The 22,104-nt window shown below is 50.8% G+C and overlaps 1 protein-coding gene across 2 annotated transcripts; it reads left to right on the top strand.

Annotated features, from left to right (window-relative positions):
• The first annotated feature begins 4,063 nt into the window (after window positions 1-4,063).
• On the top strand, window positions 4,064-21,664 carry Rdh13 (retinol dehydrogenase 13). 2 transcript variants are annotated; one of them, XM_051207327.1, is made up of 7 exons: window positions 4,064-4,224; window positions 5,209-5,327; window positions 6,938-7,093; window positions 15,669-15,773; window positions 17,291-17,503; window positions 18,635-18,736; window positions 20,904-21,664. In XM_051207327.1, the coding sequence occupies exons 1-7, from the start codon at window positions 4,160-4,162 to the stop codon at window positions 21,146-21,148; spliced, it is 1,005 nt and encodes a 334-aa protein (XP_051063284.1). In that variant the 5' UTR covers window positions 4,064-4,159; the 3' UTR covers window positions 21,149-21,664. The 2 variants fall into 2 exon arrangements, with proteins under 2 accessions (XP_051063284.1, XP_051063285.1); XM_051207328.1 differs by lacking the exon at window positions 15,669-15,773.
• The last annotated feature ends 440 nt before the right edge of the window (window positions 21,665-22,104 follow it).

Below are 22,104 nucleotides of genomic sequence, written 5' to 3' on the forward strand. Positions count from 1 at the left end.
ACACACACACACTCACACCAGACACACACACTCACACACACCACACACACACCAGACACACCAGACACACTCACACACACACTCACTCACACACTCACACACACACTCACACATACACAGTCACATACACACACACACCAGACACAGCAAGCAAGCCCCATTTCCCCTTTCACGCAAATGGCCACCTTACTCACAACCCTTCACTGCTATAAACCTCCTCCGTGGCTCCCCGGTTCCCCCTGAGCTGAGACAAGCTTTGCAGCCTGGCCTTTATGCCAGCGCAATCTAGGTTCTTTTTCTAGGACCGCAGCAGCCTCTCTTCCATCTCCTTTGCAACCTCACCTCAAAATCAGGCGTCTCCCACCTCCCAATCCCAGAGGCACTGCTGCCTCCTACTTTATTTTGCCTAGCTTGTCTCACAGGTGGGAGCTCCCTTCCTGGCCAGTGGTGCCCTGCCTTCCCGCAGAAGCTTCCTCTGCCCTCTCCAGGATGCCCCCCCCCCAGCCTGTTTTGCTCAGGGTCCCTGAAGACGACATCACCAACTCTCCTTTTGTGTCTTTCTTCCTCCACTTCTTCAGTTACTTCTCACCCACCCCCTGTCCCTCCATCGCGTTCCCCCTTATTTTCCCTGGGCCGCTGGACCATCGGTGTGAGGTACAGTAGATTTCTGAGGCAGCTTACAGAGGTAGGAGGCAGAAAAGAGACCGGACAGTGAGTGGCCCCAATAGACTGAATGTTTATTTCAAACATCGAGGGGCTGACGTAGCAGGAAAGGGGTGTCAACCAAAGGAAGAGGATACTTAAGAGTTTTCATAGGAGGTTTGGAAAACGGAGCTACGTGCCAGCCCGCAGTTTCTCCGTCCTGGGATTGTTTGTTCCGACAAGGCTGTTTTATCTTTGGAAGCTACCTTGTCCCAGCTATCAGGATGTGGGTCATAGTGATAGGTTGCATTTGGCAATGGCGATGAGAGGGAAAGGGCTGGAGTTTCAGCACAGGACCCTGGTCAGGATTGGACAGTGTTTGTTCAAGGTTTATTCTAACAAGGCGTACTGATAAACAGAATGCTTGCTTTATTCACTGTGGTCATGGAACAAATGACTCCGCTATCCCGTAACTTCAAGCAAGGCTCACTCTGAGGGCAGAGGATGTAGCTCTGTTGGTAGAGAGCTTGTCTAGGGTCTGATTCCCAGTACTGTGTAAAATATGTAAGTTTTCTTATTTCTTACAATGCCCAATCCGGAAGCCAGGTGGTGGTGGCCCATGCTTTTAATCCCAGCACTTGGAAGCAGAGGCAGATAGGTGGATCTCTATGAGTTCAAGGCCAGTCTGGTCTACAGAGTGAGTTCCAGGACTGCACAGAAAAACCCTGTCTCGGAAAAGGGGGTGGGGGGGGGAAGGATGCTCAGTCAGGAGCCCTAGCATTGTGCAAACCAAGCCTGATGGTGTGAGCCAGTGGTTCCAGACCTTGGATGGGGTAGAATCAGGAGGATCAGGAGTTCAAGGTCATCTCTCAGCTACACAGGGCGTCTGAGCCAGGCTGGGCTACAGGAGACCCTGCTTCAAAAACCAAGTGTTGGAGGTGGAGGGAGGGAGAAAGTGATGGAGAGAGAGGCAGAGAGGAAGCAAGGGAGATCAGGAGGGATTGAGAGAGACCTTTGGTGGATCTTCCCTGGGGAGATCAGATGCCCCTGTGGGCGAGTACTGTCAGCACTTGGGACAGCACCCAGTGCGCACTCATTTCTTCTCGACAAAATCAACCTTGGCAAAGGGTGCACAGGCAGTCTGGAGTTCACAAAGACATTCCATCCACCGTGGGTGTGTCTGGGAATCGGGTAGGAGGCCTGCAAAAGCAGGAGTCTGTTTGCATCTTTTTCTTCGTAACAACCACTTTCCTAGCCAGCCATGCATGTTCTGGGACTCACCGTGGACCAGGTTCATGTGTGCATGCTAGGGGCTGGTAAACTGGCCCATTGCTTGTTTTCTAAATAAAGCTTTATTGCAACACAGCCATGCTGGTTTGTTTGTGTATCATCTGGTTGTTTCCTGCTACGTGGTGGAGTGGCTGTACTCTTAGGACAGTTGAGAATTTGACCAACAGTAGAGATGATGTTTGTCTGCTTGTACACTCAAGGTTATCTTTAACATGGTGAGTTAGAGAGCTGTGTGAGCTACAAGAGGACTGTTTCAAAACAAACAAACAACCCCCCCAAATCAGGCTTTTTTTGGGGGGCACCAAAATCATGACATGGAGACATTGTCAGTTTTTGATGCTTGACCCCAGCTTGTGCTTGTTTCTGGCTAGCTTTTAAAACTTAAATTAGCCTGTTTTTCTTTATCTACCTTTTGCCTCAGCACGGTTTGCCATAGAAGGAAGTCAGGACAGGAAGTCAAACAGGGCAGGAACCTGGAGGCAGGAGCTGATGCAGAGGCCACGGAGGGGTGCTGCTTACTGTCTCGCCTTCAACATTCTTATCTTCCAAGCTTCTACAGAACAGCTTGCTATGGCCTCAGCGCTCAAAGATTTTCTAACCCAGAGTTCTAAGGTATTTTCAAAGTCCTCCCTCAAACACACGGTCAGGTCCGTCACAGCAATGTCCCTACTCCAGGTGCCAATTTTCTTTTCTTTTTCTTTTTCTCATTCTTTTTTTTTAAATTAATTTGTTTTTTTACATTCCAATCCCAGTTCCCCCTCCCTCCTCTCCCCTCCTCCTCCCATCTGCTCCACAGATAGGGTAAGGGAACTGTGAGGGTAGGGACGTAATTCAGGTATAACTGCACTGGGAACACAAGAGGCGCTAAATAATTGTTGCAGGAAGTTATGAGGGAGTGCTCATAGGTTTGCATTAAGGCTGGTTGTTCTTTTTTCTGTTTTTGGAATGACCAATCGTCCCCTGAGCTTGATTTCTTACAATGTCTGGGTCAAGTGTATGCATTGGCAATCCTGTGACTAGGCTTTCAGGAACACCAGATAATTGACATTCCCTCCAGCAGGGAGTTTCCCTCATTCTTGCCAACACTGAATATTTATCATAATTTTCAATGTTGCCAATCTGATAATTGAAAAATATTATCTCATTGTCACCTTCAGGAGGACAAGTGAGATGTCGTTGTGTGCTGGGAAAATTACTACCACAGGATGCATTCCTCCACAGTCTGTACCTCCCCCCCTCAGCTTCCTTTCCTTCCTTCTGTCTTTCTTCTCTCTATCCCGTTCCACCCTGCTCCTAGACACCAAAGCTTCAGTATGTTTTAAACATTTATTTGGTTATTATTATTATTATTATTATTATATTTTTTGGTGTGTATGTGTGTAGGCATGCACATGCCTTGGTGGGAGGTCAGAGGGCAACTTTTGGGAGTTGGTTTCATTTTTCCACCATGTGAGTTCTAGGGATGAAACACAAGTTGCAAAGCTTGTATAACAAGTTCCTTTACTCAGTGAGCCATCCCACTGGGCTCCGTACGTCGTTTTAAAGTCCTTCTTTTCCTTCAAATCCAGGGTCCAGGCCCCAGCTTCCTTCCTCAAACCCGGGAGACCACACCCACCGGTCCTCGCTTAGACACAAGACCTCACCCCTCCTTCCCCAGACTCAGGGATCCCAGAAAGAGACCTATGCAGGAAGTGCTATTGTTAAATGTTATGTAGAGGTGGAAGCTCATGATTCGTTCTACGTGATTTCGCTGTCTGGAAATAAATGGTAATGGTTGGTACCATGTCGTGCACCCCCTCCCCCGCCCCGCATGTTTCTCTGTGTAATAATGGATCTCCTTCTGTAGACCAGGCTGGCCTCAAACCCAGAGATCCTCCTGCCTCTATCTCCGGAGTGCTGGGGTGTAGCTCCCAGCTGTTTAAAACAAAAACAACAAACAAACAAAACCAAAACCACCCCCCACCACCCACCCCCGCTTGGATTGGTTGAGCGTGACATTTGCTGCTGCTGGCACGCCCGTCAACCTCCTGAAACTACGATTCCCAGCATTCAGTGCGTCGCGGGCCTGCCTCCAAGCCCCGCCCCCACGTCTGGCCCCGCCCCGCCCCAGGGCGTCGTGATCTGGGAAGGCTGCGTCCTTCCACTTGCACGCACGTGGGTTTCTGAGCCCCGCATCGGAGCGGCGAGGGGTGCAGGTCCGCCCACACGCTGCCCCCCCCAGCCGGGCATGAACCGCTTTCTGCTGCCGGTGTCCGTAGTGGGCACGGTGATCGGCGGCACCGTGCTGCTCAAGTGAGTCCGTGTGCGCTCGGTGCAAGGCCTGCGGCAGGGGACTGCCCAGCAAGGCCCGAGAAGGGTCCTTTAGCCCCAGTCCTCACTCCTGGAGTCTCCCAGCTTACTTACCCCCCCCTGCACCGCCTTTCCGGACCGAGCTGCAGGGCGCGTCACCTCCCCAAGGTCACCCAGGGAGAAGGGGTGGGGTCGGGATCTTGTGCAGTTTTTGTGTCTGCACCGCTTACTACTTTCCCTCTCCTCCCCTTCCCTTCCCGGTCCGCTCTTCCCGTCGGCCTCCTTTTCCCCCTTTCGTCCCTCTCTCTCCCCTTCCTTCTCTTTCATCCCTTGCGTTTTTGAGACAAGGTCTCACTGTGCAGCCCTGGCTGGCCTAGAACTCATTACGTAGACCAGGCTGACTGAATTTACGGAGATCCATCCACCTGCCTCTGTCTGTCTGAGTGCTGGGATCAAAGCCGTGCCAGGTGCCACCACGCACGGCTTACATTTGTGGATTTTTAAAATTTTGGCTTGTGTGCGCGCGTGTGCCACGCTTTCTGAGGTTGGAAGAGGGTGTCAGATCCCCTGGAACTGGAGTTGTGGCTGGTTGTGAGCCACCGCGTGGGCGCTGGGAACTGAATCTGGATGGAGCCCTTCCTGCTAAGACGTCTCTCCAGCCCCACAGCTGTGTACAGTGCATTCTGACCATATATACTTCCCACTCATGTTCTCACACTCCCTGGACCCCTTCTGACACATCCTCCTTCCAAGTTCACGTCCTTTGTTATTTTGAGACAAGGTGTCATGTAGCCTTGAACTTGAACTTGCTGTGTAGTTGAGGATGGCCTTGAACTCCTGATCCTCCTACCAATGCCTCCCCTGTGCTGGGCACCGTGTGTTTTGGTTCTCGGGTAGGGGAATGTGAGCTCAGAAGGGTGGTTAGCCCCAGATCATAAATCCAGGCATGAGGCAGACAGAATTCACTCTGCTGTTTCCCACCCTCAGGGACTATGTGGCCGGTGGAGCTTGTCCCAGCAAGGCCACCATACCTGGGAAGACTGTCATCGTGACCGGAGCCAACACAGGTATCGGGAAACAAACTGCACTGGAGCTGGCTAAGAGAGGTGAGAACCACCCGCTTTGGGGTTCTGGAGAGGTTCGTTCACACTGGTGTGTGTGGCAGCCCTGATTAAAATTGCTCAAAGGTGGGAGCTCAAAGGTGTGGTCCGTCCACACCCTGGAATATTTTGTTAGAGTAGTTACATTCTTCTTCTTTAAAAAAAAAATTAATAAAACCTATTTTTATTATGTAGTGTATATATGTTGGAGTGGGACGGGTTTGAACTTTGCCACTGTGTGTTTGTGTGTATGTGTGTGTGTGCGCGCGCGCGTGTGTGTGTGTGTGAGTGTGTGTGTGCGCGCGCGCGCGCGTCGTGTGAGTGTGCGCACGTGTGTGCGCGCGCGCGCGTGTACATATGTACATGCTTGTGGAGGGCAGAAGACAGCCTGCGGTGCCATTTCTCAGAACATCAGAATAACAACAGCTCTAGACTCATTTGCACTTTCCCATATGTCCCCAAAATGTTGTTTCCATCTTCCCACCTGTTCTTAAAATACTACATGACCCTGAAGATGCCTTCATCCTTTATTCCTCACCCGTTACACCCTGATCTTCCCTGCCACCCCAGCTCCAGGAAACCCGTGTTTGCTCTCTATTTCGGGGGTTGTCTGTTCTGGACAGTTCATGTTACTGGAAGTGTGTATGAATTTGTTTTGTTTTGTTTTTCGAGGCTGGGTTTCTCTGTAGCTTTTGGAGCCTGTCCTGGAACTCACTCTGCCAACCAGGCTGGCCTTGAATTCAAAGAGATCCGCCGCCTGCCTCTGCTTCCTGGGTGCTGGCATAAAGGCGTGCGCCACCAACGCCTGGTGCATGTATGCATTTTGTGTCTGACACACAAGGTCCATTCACTGTGTCATATGTCAGTGTGTCTTTCCCTTTTATGGCTGAACAATATGCTGTCATATGGGTACACTACAGTTGGTTTATCTATTGACTAGTGAATGGTCCTTTGTGTATGTGTGCTGGGGATTGACCCCAGGGTTTCTTGTTTGGTAGTCAGCTGCTCTACCACTGGGGTATTCTAGGCAGGGGCTCTACCACTGAGCCACACCCCAGTCCCTCACTGGGTAGGCAGGGGCTCTACCACTGAGCCACAGCCCAGCCCCTCACTGGGGAGGGGCTCTGGGGGCCCCCCCCCCCCCCCACGAGCCACACCCCAGCCCCTCACTGGGGGATTCTAGGCAGGGGCTCTACCACTGAGCCACACCCCAGCCCCTCACTGGGGGATTCTAGGCAGGGGCTCTACTATTGAGCTATGTTCTCAGCTCCTCTTTTGGGGATTGCGGGCAAACTCTTTACCATGGAGCCATGCCTTCAGCCCTGTACTGGTAGATTTTTACTTTTTGAGATAGGGTCTTACTAAATTGCCCAGGCAAGTCCTAAACTCTTTCTGTAGCCTAGGCAGGCCTTGACCTTGCTTCCTCCTACCTCAGCCCCCAGAGTCACTGCCAAGCCCAAGTAACTGGGTTTCCACCTTTTGGTTATTGAATATATTACTAAGATTGCTTGTATACAGATTTTATGTGGGTGCGTGCTTTTATATCTGTTGGATAGATATGTAGGGATTGGTTTGTTTCCTGTTTCTTTTCATGTTTTCTTCTCCTGGGCATCCAGGAGGCAACATCATTCTGGCCTGTCGCGACATGGAGAAGTGTGAGGCGGCCGCGAAGGACATCCGTGGAGAGACCTTGAATCCCCGTGTACGCGCCCAGCACCTAGACTTGTCTTCCCTCAAGTCCATCCGAGAGTTTGCTCAGAAGGTCATCAAAGGTAGGCAGGAGGACACTTGATATTTCCAGCCAAGGTTCGGCCCTTCCAGCCAGCTCTCTGGGGAGCCCAAAAGCCAGTCAGTTCTGGAGAACAGGCGGTCGACATGGTCTACTGGCTGAATTCGGCTGCCCCGTTTTACTGTCGTTTTTTGTACGATCGACTGTGCCTGCTCGTGAGAGTCCGTCATTGTCCGCCGTGTGGCCTGTTAGCACTCCCTCAGAGTAGGAGGGGGTGGCGGTTTGGATCAGGATGGCTTCCGTAGGCTCTTAGTTTCCAATGCTTGGTCCCTGGGTAGTAGAACTGTTTGAGAGGGATCAGGAGGTGTGGTCTTGTTGCAGGAAGTGTGCCCCTAAGGGTGGGCTTTGCGGTTCCAGAAGCCTACGCCATTCCCAGTTAGCTCTCTCCGCCTTATGGTCGTGGCTCAGACGTGAGCTCTTGCCTGTCTGCTGTCATGTTGATGTCCGTGGACTCACCCTCTGAAACCGTGAGCCTCAGATAAACTCTTCCCTCTATATGTTGCCTTGGTCATGGTGTCTTAGCGGGGCCATAGGAAGGTAACTTAAGACAGAGGGGTTGGGGGAGGGGTCGTTGGACCCTCATCTGAGTGTCTAGACTCCCCTCCCAGCCTATCTGCATATAGTTTTCCTCTGATTGCACATGGCCTCTGGGGGGCTGGGGAAGGGAGTGAGATGCAGAGGCTGGGGATGGTTAGCGGGGAGGGGAGCCATCTGTGTGGCCATGAACTTTGAGCTTCCATGCTTTGGGATCATCTATACTCCTGCCTACAGCCCCTTTCTATAGTCTGTAAGGAAGCCCAATAAACTAACGGGGTTTCCAGGGAGAGCTTCGTGGAATGGAATTTTGCCCTGCCGTTGGGACCTTAAAAATATTATCATTTTATCTTAAAGAATTTTTAAAAAATTTTTATTTATGTGTATGTGTGAGTGCCCTCAGATACGAGAAGAGGGTGTTGGATCCTCTTGGGCTAGGATTACAGGTGGTGGTGAACCTTTCTTTGTGCTCCTCTGGAGGAATATCAAAGGCGTGTAACCACAGTCATCTCTCCAGCCCCTCTGTGGGACTTTGCAAGGAGGGAAAGGAAGTAGGCATGGTTTGTAGAGTTTGGGCAGCTCAGACCTCTGAGTTCACCCTTTCCTAGTGGAGGCTCCCACTGTTTCTAGAGCTAGGAAGAGGGGCTCTCTGGGTCCTCTCTGGTTGTTACAGCCACAAGGGTCATGCTGAATACTTGTGTCCTTGCTGGGAGTCTGGGCAGGTTGTCTGTTTGGGTGGCTGGAGTAAAGAGCCATAGTCTGGGTGATGAGTAGCAGCAGACATTTCCCCCTTACTGTCGTGTAGGCTTGAAGAGCAAGATCTGTGTAAATGGAGAAGGAGCAAGCCATGGCACACCTTACCTCCTCAGCATCTCAGAAGACGAGAGGGATTTCCTGTTTCTCCATGCATATGTCCTGTGTCTGCCCTGCTACCTCACTTCCTGCCCGTCTGTACAGACCTCCAGATCTCTCTATGGTTAGCTAGTGGCAAGCTCCATCCTCTGACCCCCCCAGACATATGTATATGTGTATGAACACATGCAACTATGAACACACACACACACACACACACACACACGCACGCACGCATGCACGCACACACACACACATACACAATTGGGTCACACAGGTCAGAGCTGACAAGACTCAGATCTGCAGCTTGCTAGCTGGAGGCCTGGTGGATGCAGTTCCTGCCCAGAGGTTGCAGGCTCCAGACTGGGTTGAGTCTGAAGGCAGGAGAGAGCCGGTGCTCCAACTCAAAGGCCTTGGATGGAAGAATGTCTCTGCTATGTTTGCAGAGGGTCAGCCTCTGTTCTGAAGACTAGGTGAGGTCCACCCACATTAGGGAGGGCTGTCTGCTTGCTAAACAGTTTGTTGATGTAAATATTAAATCTTTTCCAAAACTTAATTTTGACCAACTATCTGGGCATCCTGTGGCCCATCTGTGTGGACATCTAAAATGTAACATTTCATCCAGTCTTACCATATTCTTTCTCTCTTTCTGTCTATATCTGTCTGTCTGTTTAATCTTTCTCTCTCTCTCTGTATAAATTTCTATGTCTATAAATTTGTTTATAAATTATTGTGTGTATATGCATACACACACACATATGTAAATTTATTGTGTGCATGTTTGTGGGCACACATGCATGCTTTGGCTCACATGTGGGAACCAGAGGACAAGTGACAGGAATCAGTTCCTTTCTACCTTTACATGGATCCCAGGGATTGAACTCAGGTCGTCAGCCTTGGTAGCATGAGCCTTTACTTACAGAGTCCCCAGTCTTATATTATTATAATGATAATTATTATTTTTTAAATAAAATCTCACTATGTAGCACCTCACATAGATCTGCCTGCTTCTGCCTTCTGAGCTGGGATTAAAGGTGTGAAACTTACCACTGCTCTTCCCTTTACCACTTTAAAAAATAAATTACTTTAAGAATGTAAAGATTTTCATTTATTTACTTTTTGAGAACCTGAGTGGCCTGGAACTTACTGTGTCGATGGGCTGGCCTTGAACTCTTCTGAGTGCTGGGATTAAAGGTGTGCACCTCCACACCTGGTCCTTACCCCATGTTAACTCCTTGCATTGCACATAGCAGCTCCCTGGGTCAGGAGTTCAAGATGCTCTTTAAAATTTTTTTTTTTAAATTTTTGAGACAGGGTCTTATTATACCATCTCAGCTGGCCTCAAACTCAAAAATCCTCCTGTCACAGACTTTCTGAGATCTGGCATTACAAACATGCACTGCCATGTCAGCTAACGTGCATTTTTGTTACTCCTCTTCTGTCCCCACTTGCTGGGAATAGAACCTAGGACCTTGTGAATTCTGAGGCACACCCTCAGCCCTTTAGTGATTGATTCTAGGCAGGGGCTTTACCACTGAGCCACGCCCCCAGCCCCTCACTGGGGGATTCTAGGCAGGGGCTCTACCACTGAGCCACGCCCCAACCCCTCACGGGGACAGGCAGGGGCTCTACCACTGAGCCACGCCCCAGCCCCAGGGGCTGGGGGTCCACGGCGGGGGCCGGGCCAGGGCCGCGCGCCCCCCCCCTCACTGGGGGATTCTAGGCAAGTGCTTTATTCCTGAGCTCCATTTTCACTCAGTCCCACCATACCTTTTTTAGGTGTTCAACCCAGGGCAGATCTGACTATGCAGGATGATGGATGGGCACCACAGGATGGTGGGGATGTGTCACAGTTATTAAAAACACGGCATCCGTGATGAGGGAAGACAGGAGTCAAAGGGAGGATCAAGAGTCAGATCTGGGGAGTGGTACGCAGCGCTGCAGTGGACCAGTTGGCAAGGCTAGCATCTGGATGAGGCTGTGCTCACTGCAGAATCATGTCTGCAGAGAAGGCCAGGATGCCGGCTCATCTTGCTCCCGGGTTCCTGGTGATGCTAAGGACACAGATGAGTCAGAAGGGCCCGTGTGTCAGGTCAGGGATGATCCGTGTGCTGCTGGAGGGCAGTGCCTGGGGCTCTTTTTTTGTTGAGTGTCCTTTGATAATCCCAGGGCTCAGCTGGCAAATTCTGTGTTTCTGTCTCACAGAGGGCTGACTCACTGCCCCCTGCTTTCCTTCCAGATGTCAAAGCTGTCTGTCAGGTGTCAGTGTTTTGAATAGGAGCCTAGCTTGAAGCAACTGGAGTTAGGGAGTACAAAACACATTCATTGTGGTAGCTTCCTTAACTTAATTTATTATTTATTTATTTATTTATTTGATTTTATGTGTGTCTCCCAGCACTCCAGAAGAGGGCACCAGATCTCATTACAGATGGTTGTGGGTGCTGAGAATCAAACCCAGGTCCTTTGGAAGAGTAGCCAGTGTTCTCAGCCTCTGAGCTGTCGTCTCCCCAGATAAATTTTTATCTTTTTAAAATTAATTTTTATCTAAATTTAAAACAATCTTATTTTACTTACCAATCTCAGTTCCCTCCCATCCCCCCCCACGCCTCAGGGAGGGTGAGACCTCCCATGGGGGGGTCATCAAAGTCTGACATCATTTTGGGGAGGACCTAGGCCCTGCCCCGTGTATCTAGGCTGAGAGACTGAGTATCCCCCCATAGGGAATTTGTGCATTTGTGCATTAGGGATAAATACTGATCTACCAGAGGCCCCATAGACTGTCTAAGCCCCCACCCCCCCAGGTGACACCCACATGGATTGGTCCCATGCTGGTTCCCAGCTGTCAGTCTGGTGCCCGTGAGCTCCCAGTTGCTCAGGTCAGCTGATTCTGTGGGTTTCCCCAGCATGGTCCTGACCCCTTTGCTCATCACTCCTTCCTCTTCACAGCTGTATTCCAGGAGTTCAGCTCAGTGCTTAGCTGTGGGTCTCTGCTTCTGCTTCTGGATGAAGGCTCTAGGATGACATTTAAGGTAGTCATCATTCTCATTATAGGGGAAGGGCGTTTAAGGCAGCCTCTCCACTGTTGCTTAGATTCTTAGTTGGGGTCATCCTTGTGGGTTCCTGGAGATTTCCCTAGTGCCAGGCTTCTCATTAAGCCTGTAATAGTCCCCTCTATTCAGGTATCTCTTTCCTTGCTCTCCTTCTCTGTTCCTCCCCCAACTCTACCTGCCTGACCCCTCATGTTCTCCTCTCCCCTCCCCTCCCCCCTCCTCTCCCTCCTCCCTCCCCTCTCCCTCTGTGCTCCCAATTTACTCAGGAGATTTTGTTCCTTTCCCCTTCTCTGGGGGTCCATGCATGTCTGTCTTAGGGTCCTCCTTGTTTCCCAGCTTCTCTGGAGTTGTGGATTGTAGGCTGACAATCCTTTGCTCTATGTCTCATATCCGCTTATGAGTGAGTACATGCCACATTAGTCTTTCTGTGTCTGTTCCCTCACTCAGGATGGTTTCTTCTAGTTTCATCCATTTACCTGTGAATTTCAAGATGTCACTGCTTTTTTCCATTGTGTAGATGTGCCACACCTTCTTTATCCATTCTTCAGTTGAGGGGTGTCTAGTTTGCTTCCAGGTTCTGGCTATCACAAATAATGCTGCTATGACCATAGTTGAACAGATGTCCTTGTGGTATGAATGTGCATCCTTTGGGTATATGCCTAAGAATGGAATTGCCGAGCCCCTCATTAACTTTTTTTTCTGGTTAGTTTATTTTTATTTTGAAGACAGGGTTTCTCTGTGTAGCTCTGGCTGTCCTTGAACTCACAGAGATCCACCTGCCTCTCCCTAGTGGTGGAATTAAAGGCATGTGCCACCACTCAGCCTTTGTTAACTTTTAATTACATTTAATCTCTTGATCTATTAATCTGTGTGTGTGTGTGTGTATGTGTATGTGTGTGCGCGCACACGTGTGTACATGTGTGTGCCTAGGCATGTGTGCCGTGGCATCAGCAAGCACCTTTGCCCGCTCTAAGCATTTCTCCAGCCCATCTGTTTCCTGCATGGCTGCCATTGGTGAGTTCTGTACTTTTTAGTTCTGTTTAATTATGCGCATGTCTGTCTGTGGGTATATGAATGTGAGTGGATTGGATCTCCCTGTAGCTGGGGTTGTGAGTGGTGTGGGTGCTGGGAATCAATCTGAACTTGTGTCCTCTGCAGGAGCAGTCTGTGGTCTCAGCCACCAAGCTGCCTCCAGCCCAAGAGAGTTGCGTTTCATTTGCTTTTCTGTTAATAAATCCACTTCTCAGCCCGAGAACCCTTCAGTGGTTAGAACTCATTGACAAGTGGCAGAGCCCTCTCCTGTGTGTATCTGGTTCTCAGTGATGCTGGAATGCCCGTTTCAGGAAGGCAGTGACCTCGACTCTCCTGTCCACCCTGTATTTCCAGTGCCCAATTATAGGTGCTTAGAGAATACTTGTTGACCGAATAGTAATTACATGATTCTACCAGGCAGGTACTATTATCGTTTTAATCAAGGAAGAAACTGAGTTGGAGGGAAGCTATGTGAGCTGGCCAGTGTCAGAAATCTGGTCAGGTTTTTATTTTTGAGATAGCCTCACTCTGTATGTAGCCCAGGCTGGCCAGGATTAGAGACATAAGCCACCATATCAGGCTTTCAATCTAAGATGTGAACCCCTGTCTGTCCGGTTCCAGATGTGGTCCATTCCCACCCCCTTCCCCTCCCCAGCACTGGGAATCAAACCCAGGACTTTGCAGACATGTCATAGTTGGTCGTCTACGTGTCAGGTCCTAGAATTATCCAAGAGTTGAACTTCTGGGCATGTCTGTGAGGAAGTTTCTAGATTAGGTTACTTGGGAAGACCTGCCCTAGCTGTGGGCAACATCATCCCTTGGGCTGGGGTGCTGGACTGATTAAAATGGAGACTCCATCTGAGCATTTATCTCTGTGCCGGGATTAAAGGTATGTGGCACTGGACCCAGCAGCGATTTATCTTACTTTAGTAACTTACTCATTTTCGGATACATATATCAGTGTGTGTCTGTTTGTGCATGTGGGGGCTGGTGCCTGCAGAGACCAAGGGAGGGCAGTGGATGTCCTGGAGCTGGAATTGCAGGTGGTTGTGACTCCTGATGTCGGTGCTAGGAACTGAATCCCTGTCCTCTGCAAGAGCAATGTGGGCTCTTAACCTCGGCCATCTCTCTAGCCCTGCGACAAGGTTTTGCTTTATTACCCTGGCTGGCCTTGAACTTGCCAGCCTCCTGCCTCAGCCTCCCCAGTGGCTTGGAGTTTGTGTCTGGTGTCATAGATCCTGTTCCCCCACAAAGTCAAGAAAGAGAGCCTTGTCCCCGTCCCCGTCTCTTAGGTGCTAGGCACCCAATTCCTTATCCGCACTGAAAAGCCCTTGGAAGTGTTATGGATTCAGTTTCATCTCTGTGTGGGAGGCTCTGACTCCTAGGATCTCAGAAGGTGACCTCGTTTGGGGGTAGGTGTGAGGGCATCAGGATAGGTCCTAGGTCAGTATCCCTGGTGTCATCGGTGTCATCATCATGGGAACTGAGACACAGAGGGCTAAGGATGATGGGAAGAGACATAGGGAGGAGCTGGTTGTTCCCTTCTTCAGCCCTAGTTGGACCAGCTCTTGCTTAGGTCCTGATCCAGTGTCTGAGTCATCCATTTCTGATTTTTCAAAGAGTTATTTGCTTTTATTTTATGCACATGAGTACTTTGCCCGCACGTATATAGTGCCATGTTCATGCTTGGTGCCCAAGGAGGCTAGAAGGCGGCATTGGATCCCTTAGAACTGCAGATGTGCACAGTTTGGTGAGCCACTGTCTGCCTCAGCTCAGGTTCTGTTGCTGTGAAGAGACCCCATGATCAACAGCAAGTTGGGGAGAAAAGGGTTTATGTGGCTCACACTTCCACATCGCAGTCAGCCACTGAGGGCAGTCAGGACAGGAACGCAAGCAGTTCTGGAACCTGGAGGCAGAAGCCGATGCAGAGGCCATGGAGGAAGCTGCTAACTGGCCTGCCTCCCCTGGCTTGCTCAGTCTGCTTTCGTATAGAGCCTGGTGCCACCAGCCTAGGACAGCACCACCCACAACGGGCTGGCCCCTCCCTCACTGGTCATTAATTAAGAAAATGCGCTACAAGTTTGCCTACAGTTTGATCTTATGAAAACATTTTCTTACCTGAACTTTCTTCCTTTCTGATGGCTCAAGCTTGAGTCAAGTTAACGTAAAACTACCCAGGGCAGCTACCAGAGGGGTCTGGGAACCGAACCCAGGTTCTCTTCAAAGTCAGCATGTGGTTTCGCCAACCCCAACTTCTGTTGTTTAAGTTGCTTGGGTTGTAGTGTTTTGTGATGTCAGGCAGAACAGATGTCTCTTTTAGGAACAGTATGCACTCTTAACTGCAGAGCCATCTCTCCAGTTCCTATTTGTTTGTTTATTTCTGGGCCAACGTGTCTAGCCCAGGTTGTCCTTGAACCCCCCTATGCAACCTGAGGATGACATCAACCTTCTGGTCCCCTTGCCTCCTCCTGAGTGCTTGGATTTCAGGTGTTGCCACACACCTGTTTTATGTGGTACTGGGGATAGTAGTTGGGGTCTGGTGCCTGGTAGACAAACACTTTCCCAACTGAGCTAGATCCACAGCCCCGAGGGCCTCACTTTAACTAGATCACTTCTCTGACCATCTTACTTCCAGTCAAGCTTATGTGCTGAGCTACCCGGGGTCAGGCTCAGTCTGTGGCTGTGGGACTATGACGTAGAGGCAGCTCACATCATGGCCAACCAGTATGCAAGCAGAGTGGGGGCTAGAACCCAGGGCACTTTGGTGACTTCCAAGACCCTTCCTCAGCAACCAGATTCTACCAGTCAGTGCCCGACACTCTAGTCTTTGTGCCTGTTGTCACAGGACTTACTTCCTCCCTCTGTGCCTGATCCTGGCTGGTGTCCCGTAGGAGGGACATTAGCCCGCCCTGTTGCATCAAGGCCCATTCCATGATCTTATCTGAGTGGCATTCGATCATCTCTGCAGAGATCCTGTTTCCCAAAGTGTCCACCTTCTCAGGCGCCAGGTAGCCAGGAATGTCCCACCCCCAGGCAGGGGTGGAGTCCATCCTCGGCCCTGACGTGTCTGTCCTCACCCATGTCTCCTAGAGGAGGAGCGAGTAGACGTTCTGGTCAACAATGCGGCCGTGATGCGGTGCCCACACTGGACCACTGAGGATGGCTTTGAAATGCAGTTTGGTGTCAACCACCTGGGTGAGGTCTGGGCTGAGGGCTGGATGGTTTTACCCGGGATGAGAGTGAGTTCTCGACGGGGAGACGCCCACTCTGGGGGTGGGGGTGGGGTCTTTTAAAGTGTATTAATGTGTGTGTCTGTCCCACGGGCTGGGTGAGTCTTCACTTTTCTTTCTTGTATTGTAAAAATTAGTTTTTAGACGGTAGTTTCGCATGTATGTGTCCTTACGCCTTAGTCTCAGTTCTTACTCTTGCCCCCGCCCTTCCCCCCGCCCTTCCCCCCGCCCTTCCCCCCGCCCTTCCCCCCGCCCTTCCCCCCGCCCTTCCCCCCGCCCTTCCCCCCGCCCTTCCCCCCGCCCTTCCCCCCGCCCTTCCCCCCGCCCTTCCCCCCGCCCTTCCCCCCGCCCTTCCCCCCGCCCTTCCCCCCGCCCTTCCCCCCGCCCTTCCCCCCGTTACGCTCTGTCATGGTTTTGCTTTTGCGGCTGTGCTGAAACACCCTGGCAAGGAAAGCAGCTCAGGGCACAGTCCCATCACTTCGGGGAGTCAAGGCAGCTGGCACTTGAAATGGCACCGACCACTTTCAGGGATCACAGTCTTAAGGTGCCCGCCTGCAGACAAGGCCACAGCCAGCACGGCCTGGGCCGCTCCTCTCTGAGGCTGTGTTTCCAGGCGAGGTTGTGCCAGATTGATTGACAGTGGAAACGACCGTATCGTCTGTCCCTGCTGGTTCTCTCTCGCTCTCCTTAAAAAAAAAAAAAAAAGATTTATTTTTATTGTGTGTATCTGTGCATCACATGCCTGCCTGGTGCCTTCTGAGGCCAGAAGAGGGTGTCAGATCCCTAATACAGGAGTTGTGAGCGTCCATGTGGGTGCTAGGAATTGAGCCTGAGTCCTCTGAGGATCAGCCGGTGCCCTTAACTGCTGAACCGTTTCTCCAGCTCTGATTTCAATTTTGTTTATGGCCTATTTCTCCATTACATATATCTATCTATTTCTTTAATTTTTTCCTCAGACAGGTGGTTATGCACACCTTTAATACCCTGTCTTGAAAAAACAAAACGCGCACACACACACACACACACACACACACACACACACACACACACAAAGAAAAAAGAAAAATCAACTGAACGTAAATTTAAGTTTTTTTTTTTTTTGTTGTTTTCCTCAGAAACACCAAACATCTCCAAACAAAATATCATAAGTGGGTGAGGATATAGGAAGAGGACGGTCATGCTACTGCTGGGAATGAAAATGAAAACTGTGGGTCTTGCTGGTAAAGAGCACTGGCTGCTCTTGCAAAGGGCCTGGGTTGAATTCCCACCATTCCCACGGCCTCTCAAACATCTATAGTTCCAGTTCCAGGGGATTCTCTGCCCTCTTGTGGCCCCCAAGGGTATTGCATGCATGTTTTACATAGATACATAGGCAGACAAAACACTCATACTACACACACACACACACACACACACACACACACTATATGTAAAGTAAAATAGTCACTGGAAAAAAGTGTTTTCTTGTCATCCTTCATCCAGGTCACTTTCTGTTGACAAACTTGCTGCTGGACAAGCTGAAGGCCTCGGCCCCTTCGCGCATCATCAACCTGTCATCTCTGGCTCACGTTGCTGGGCACATAGACTTTGATGACTTGAACTGGAAGACGAAAAAGTATGACACCAAGGCAGCCTACTGCCAGAGCAAGTTGGCCGTTGTCCTCTTCACCAAGGAGCTGAGCCGCCGGCTGCAAGGTGTGCACGTGGAAATCTTTTCTGTCCTTCTTCCCTTCCTCTCTGTGCCTGGAATAGTTTCATCGCTCTGAGGTGGTGGAGAAAGGGCAAGCAGTAGCTTTAGACACTGTCGGCAAAAGGATGGCACCTGCACCACCATGCTCCTTCCAGTGCCGGAGGCAGACATCACTAGTAGATCATGGTTGTAATGATTGCTCTTTAGTCTCAATCAGCCTGCCTTCATCAGACATGCTTTCTAAGCCAGTGGTTGTGAACTGGGAGTGGTTTTTGTCCCCAGGGGACATGTGACAATGTTTGCAGACATTCCTGTCACAACTGGGTTAGTGAGAGGTTGCTCTTGGCATCTAGTGGGTTGAATTCAGGGGTCCTCCTGGGTGGTTCCCCAATTCCTTCCAATCTGATAGAAGGGGTGTAGTGTCAGGGATGAAAAAGCTTTCCCTGGCTTCTTGCTTCTCAAAAGTTGTCTGTGGTCATCAGTGCCAGCCCGCTGGCATCTTAGATCCCACTCCAGTCCCCGGCTTTAGACTCTTGGGGGCAGTGGGTCTATGTATCCAGCCTCCAGGGCTGCTGTGCTTGTGGAAGCCACATGACAGAGCCGCCTTGTAAGAGGAAGCCACTTCAGACGGAGGTTTCAGAGCACAGAGGATAATGTGGGTTCAAGTGTGGGAGACAGCGTAGGACCCGGAAGATGTGGAGTGCACTGGCGGCTGCGGCAGCCTTCCAGGCAAGGGGCCAGCCCCGTCTTTTTCCACTAGTCTTTCCGTGTGCATATTTTTGTGCATGAGCATGAAGTGTGGTGGTGTGGTGGTGTGTGTGTGTGTAAGTCAGTGAGTGGGCAATGGTGGGTGTCATCCACATTGTGGTTTTTTTTGGAGACAGTGTCCTCTCCTTGGCCTGGAGCTCACCTCCTAGGCTAAGCTAGCTTCAGTGAGCCCCTGGGATCTACCCGTCTCTGCCTCCTCAGCACTCACTAGGGATTAGACGCCCACACTGCCACAGGCGTGCGTGCGTGCGTGCGTGCCTTTTGACCTGTGTTGTGGGCATCAAACTCAGGACCTCCTGCTTATGTGGCGAGCTCTTTAACAGCTGCGCTACCTATCTTCCTACCACTCTACGGTCTCTTTTTCCCAGGCACAGGTGTGACGGTTAATGCTCTGCACCCGGGTGTGGCCAGGACAGAGCTGGGAAGACACACAGGCATGCACAGCTCTGCCTTCTCCAGCTTCACGCTTGGTGAGTCCCCTTTCAGCTTGGTGTTCCCTCACAGAGCCCTCTCCCTGTGTCATCTCAGCTGGGGGTCCAGCACTTTCCCTCAGAGACTGTCTCTGGAACCGGTTACGTAGACCAGGCTGGCCTTGAACTCACTGAGATCTGCTTGCCTCTGCCTCCCGAGTGCTGGGATTAAACAAGTGTGCCATCAGGCCTGTCAGTTTTTCCCCCTCATCATGACCTTGTATACACTAGGCTGGACTTGAACTCATTGTGTAGGTGAGGCTGGTCTTAAACTTCCGATCGTCTCACCTTTTGAGTGCTGGGATTACAGGTGTGTGCCACCATGCCTGCCTGATGGCTCCATGTCTTTCCACCCTCTCCCATGTCTTGCTGGGATAGATGGGGCATTATCCTATGTGGTTCTAGGCTCAGATCGACGGAAAGCAGGCTAGAGACACATTGATAAATAACAAAGCTGTCATGGTGGAGGAGGGGTGGATAGGCGTAGTAGAAGGGAGATGGAGGGAGGAAACAGGAGGAGAGGAGAGAGAGGAAACGGTGGTTGGTATGTAAAATAAATGAAAAAAGTTGAATAAAAAACCCCAAAATGAACACAAAACAAACAACAAACAAAAAAAGGAAACTGTCTTGGAGGATAAGTCTTGAGCTGACTCCCCGAGTCAGGCTGTGCACAGGGTAGCATCAGCTTCCCCCAGAATCAAGTCACCCAGGGAAGCACATCCTCCAGTTTTAATGGCATCTTGCCGTGTAGACCAGGTTGGCCGTGAGCTTGTGATCCGCCTGCCTCCCGAGTGCGAGGGTCCCAGACACCCCTCACTATGCCTGTTGCTTTGAGTCGCAGTCTCCTTATCTGCGTGTGAGGTCCGTGATCGGCTTGTCCTTACAGTCACTGGGAAGATGAGGTAAAATTATCCAGGCCTGCACAGTGCCTGGCCAAGAATGTAGCTTGACCCGCAGCCAAACATTAGGCAGGGAGAGCCTAAACGGGAGGTCTCCATCGAGTCCCCCTTCCCTCCTTGGCGCTCAGGGAACCCCTCAGAAGAGGGAGAAGGAAGACTGTTGTGGCCAGAGGGCGGAGGACACTAGGAGAGTAAGCCTCATGGAGCAGGGCTCGGCTCACAGAGACTGGAGCAGCAATCACAGCCTGCATGGGTTTGTGCTAGGCCTTCAGTATACTTGTTAGGATTGTTAGCTTGTTATTTTTCCCCCATGGGACTCTTATCGTTAAGAGTGGGGGTGTCTCTGACTATTTTGCCTGCTCTTGGGACCCTTTCCCCCTACTAAGTTGCCTCGTCCAGCCTTGATGAGAGGGTTTGTGCCTACTCTTATCGCATCTTGCTGTGTGGTGTTCAGTTGATGTCCCTGGGAGGCCTGCTCTTTTCTGAAGGGAAGCGGAGGAGCAGTGGATCTGGGGCAGAGGATGGGGAGCAGTCTGGGAGGAGTGGGGGGAGGGGAAACTGTAGTCGTCATGTGTGAGGGAAGAATTTAAAAAATTAAGAGTGTGGTCCGAGTCAGTAGAGCATTGTAACTGGTGTTTATTATCCCCGAGAGCCGTTCAGTGGGCATGTGTCAAGAACTTTGACACGAGAATACCTTGAGACACGTCTGTTAAATTGAGGGCTGGAGACGTAGCTCAGTTGGCAGAATGCTTGGCTCGCGTGCCATACGGCTCTGGGTTTGGTCCCCGGCACGGTGTAAAATCAAACATGATGGTGTATGCTTTCCAATGCTCTGGAGGTGTAGGGAGGAGGATAAGAAGTTTAAGGTCATCTTTGTCTGTATAGTGGGTTCAGGGCCAGCCTAGGCTGCGTGTGTCCCTGTCGAAGAAGAAGGAGGAGGAGGAGGAAGAGGAAGAAAAAAAGATTATTTTCAGGAAGGATAGAATAGGGAAAAGCTTGCTTTCTTTTTTTCTGGGAGCCTACAGGGAGGCTTCCTGTAGGAGGCAGCTTTTGGATTCACCCCCTCTGTTTGGAGGGATTAGTTGGGATGTTGCCAGGGAAGGGGCCTTTAGGTAGAGGGAACAGCAAGGACAAAGGCCTGGAGGTGGGCTCCATGGGACTTCAGCGCAGCTCCGAGCCTTGAGTTTGGGGTTCCCTGAAGGTAGAGCAGGGGAATTCTTTTTTCTTTTTCTTTTTTGACTGAATGAATGTTCTGTGGTTGATTATAGGGCCCTTCTTCTGGCTGCTGTTCAAGAGTCCCCAGTTGGCGGCCCAGCCCAGCACATACCTGGCAGTGGCAGAGGAACTGGAGAGTGTTTCTGGGAAGTACTTTGATGGACTCAGAGAGAAGGCTCCATCCCCTGAGGCTGAAGATGAGGAAGTAGCCCGGAGGCTTTGGGCTGAAAGTGCCCACTTGGTGGGCTTGGACATGGCTCATGGGTCCTCTGGGAAGGGACAGTCCCTCCCCAGATAACTCCCAAAGAGCCAGCATTACCAAGGCTGCTGGCTGCCATGCCGTCATCATCTTCTAAGGGCAGTGTTGGCACTCTTAGACTCTCAAGACCATGGATGCTGGCTTCCATGCCCTCATCACCCTCTAGGGGCAGTGTTGGTGCTGTTAATGACCATGGCTGCTGACTGCCATGCACTCATCTTCCTCTAGGGGCAATGTTGGCACTGTTAGACTCTCAAGACCATGGATGCTGGCTCCCATGCCCTCATCACCCTCTAGGGGCAGTGTTGCCTGTGTTGGCACTGTTAATGACCACGGCTGCTGACTGCCATGCTGTCATCTTCCTCTAGGGGCAATGTTGGCACTGTTGTACTTTCAAGACCATGGATGCTGGCTTCCATGCCCTCATCACCCTCTAGGGGCAGTGTTGGCGCTGTTAATGACCATGGCTGCTGACTGCCGTGCACTCATCTTCCTCTAGGGGCAGTGTTGCCACTGTAGACTGGTGCACTGTTAAAGAGTGGGTAACCAGATAAATTTGGCCAGTCGTAGTTCTTTGTGGGCCTTTGCATACTTCTGTCTCCTCTATGAGACTTGACTTTGTTTCAAAAACAACTTGGCGGAAAAGGGCTTACAGGTTACAGCCTGTCACGGAGGAGGGACGCCGAGGCAGGAACTCAAGTCAAGAGCTTGAAGCAGTTACCAAGGGACGTTTGCTCCCAGGCCTACATTCAGATGCCTTTCTTTTATTTTTATTATTATCATTATTTTATTTTATTTTTTTTTTTACAGAGAGGGTCTTACTCTGTAACTCTGGCTTCCCTGGAACTTGGTATGTTCCAGTTCAAGTCCAGGCTGGTCTTGAACTCACAGAGATCTCTGCCTGCTGGGATTAAAGGCATGTGTCACCATGCCTAGGCCAGGAACCAGCCCAGGCCTACCTGCCCAGCCAGGGATGGTCCCACCCATAGTGGGCT

This window comes from Phodopus roborovskii, unplaced genomic scaffold (genome assembly GCF_943737965.1).
Source record: "Phodopus roborovskii unplaced genomic scaffold, PHOROB, whole genome shotgun sequence".
Lineage (NCBI taxonomy): Eukaryota > Metazoa > Chordata > Mammalia > Rodentia > Cricetidae > Phodopus > Phodopus roborovskii.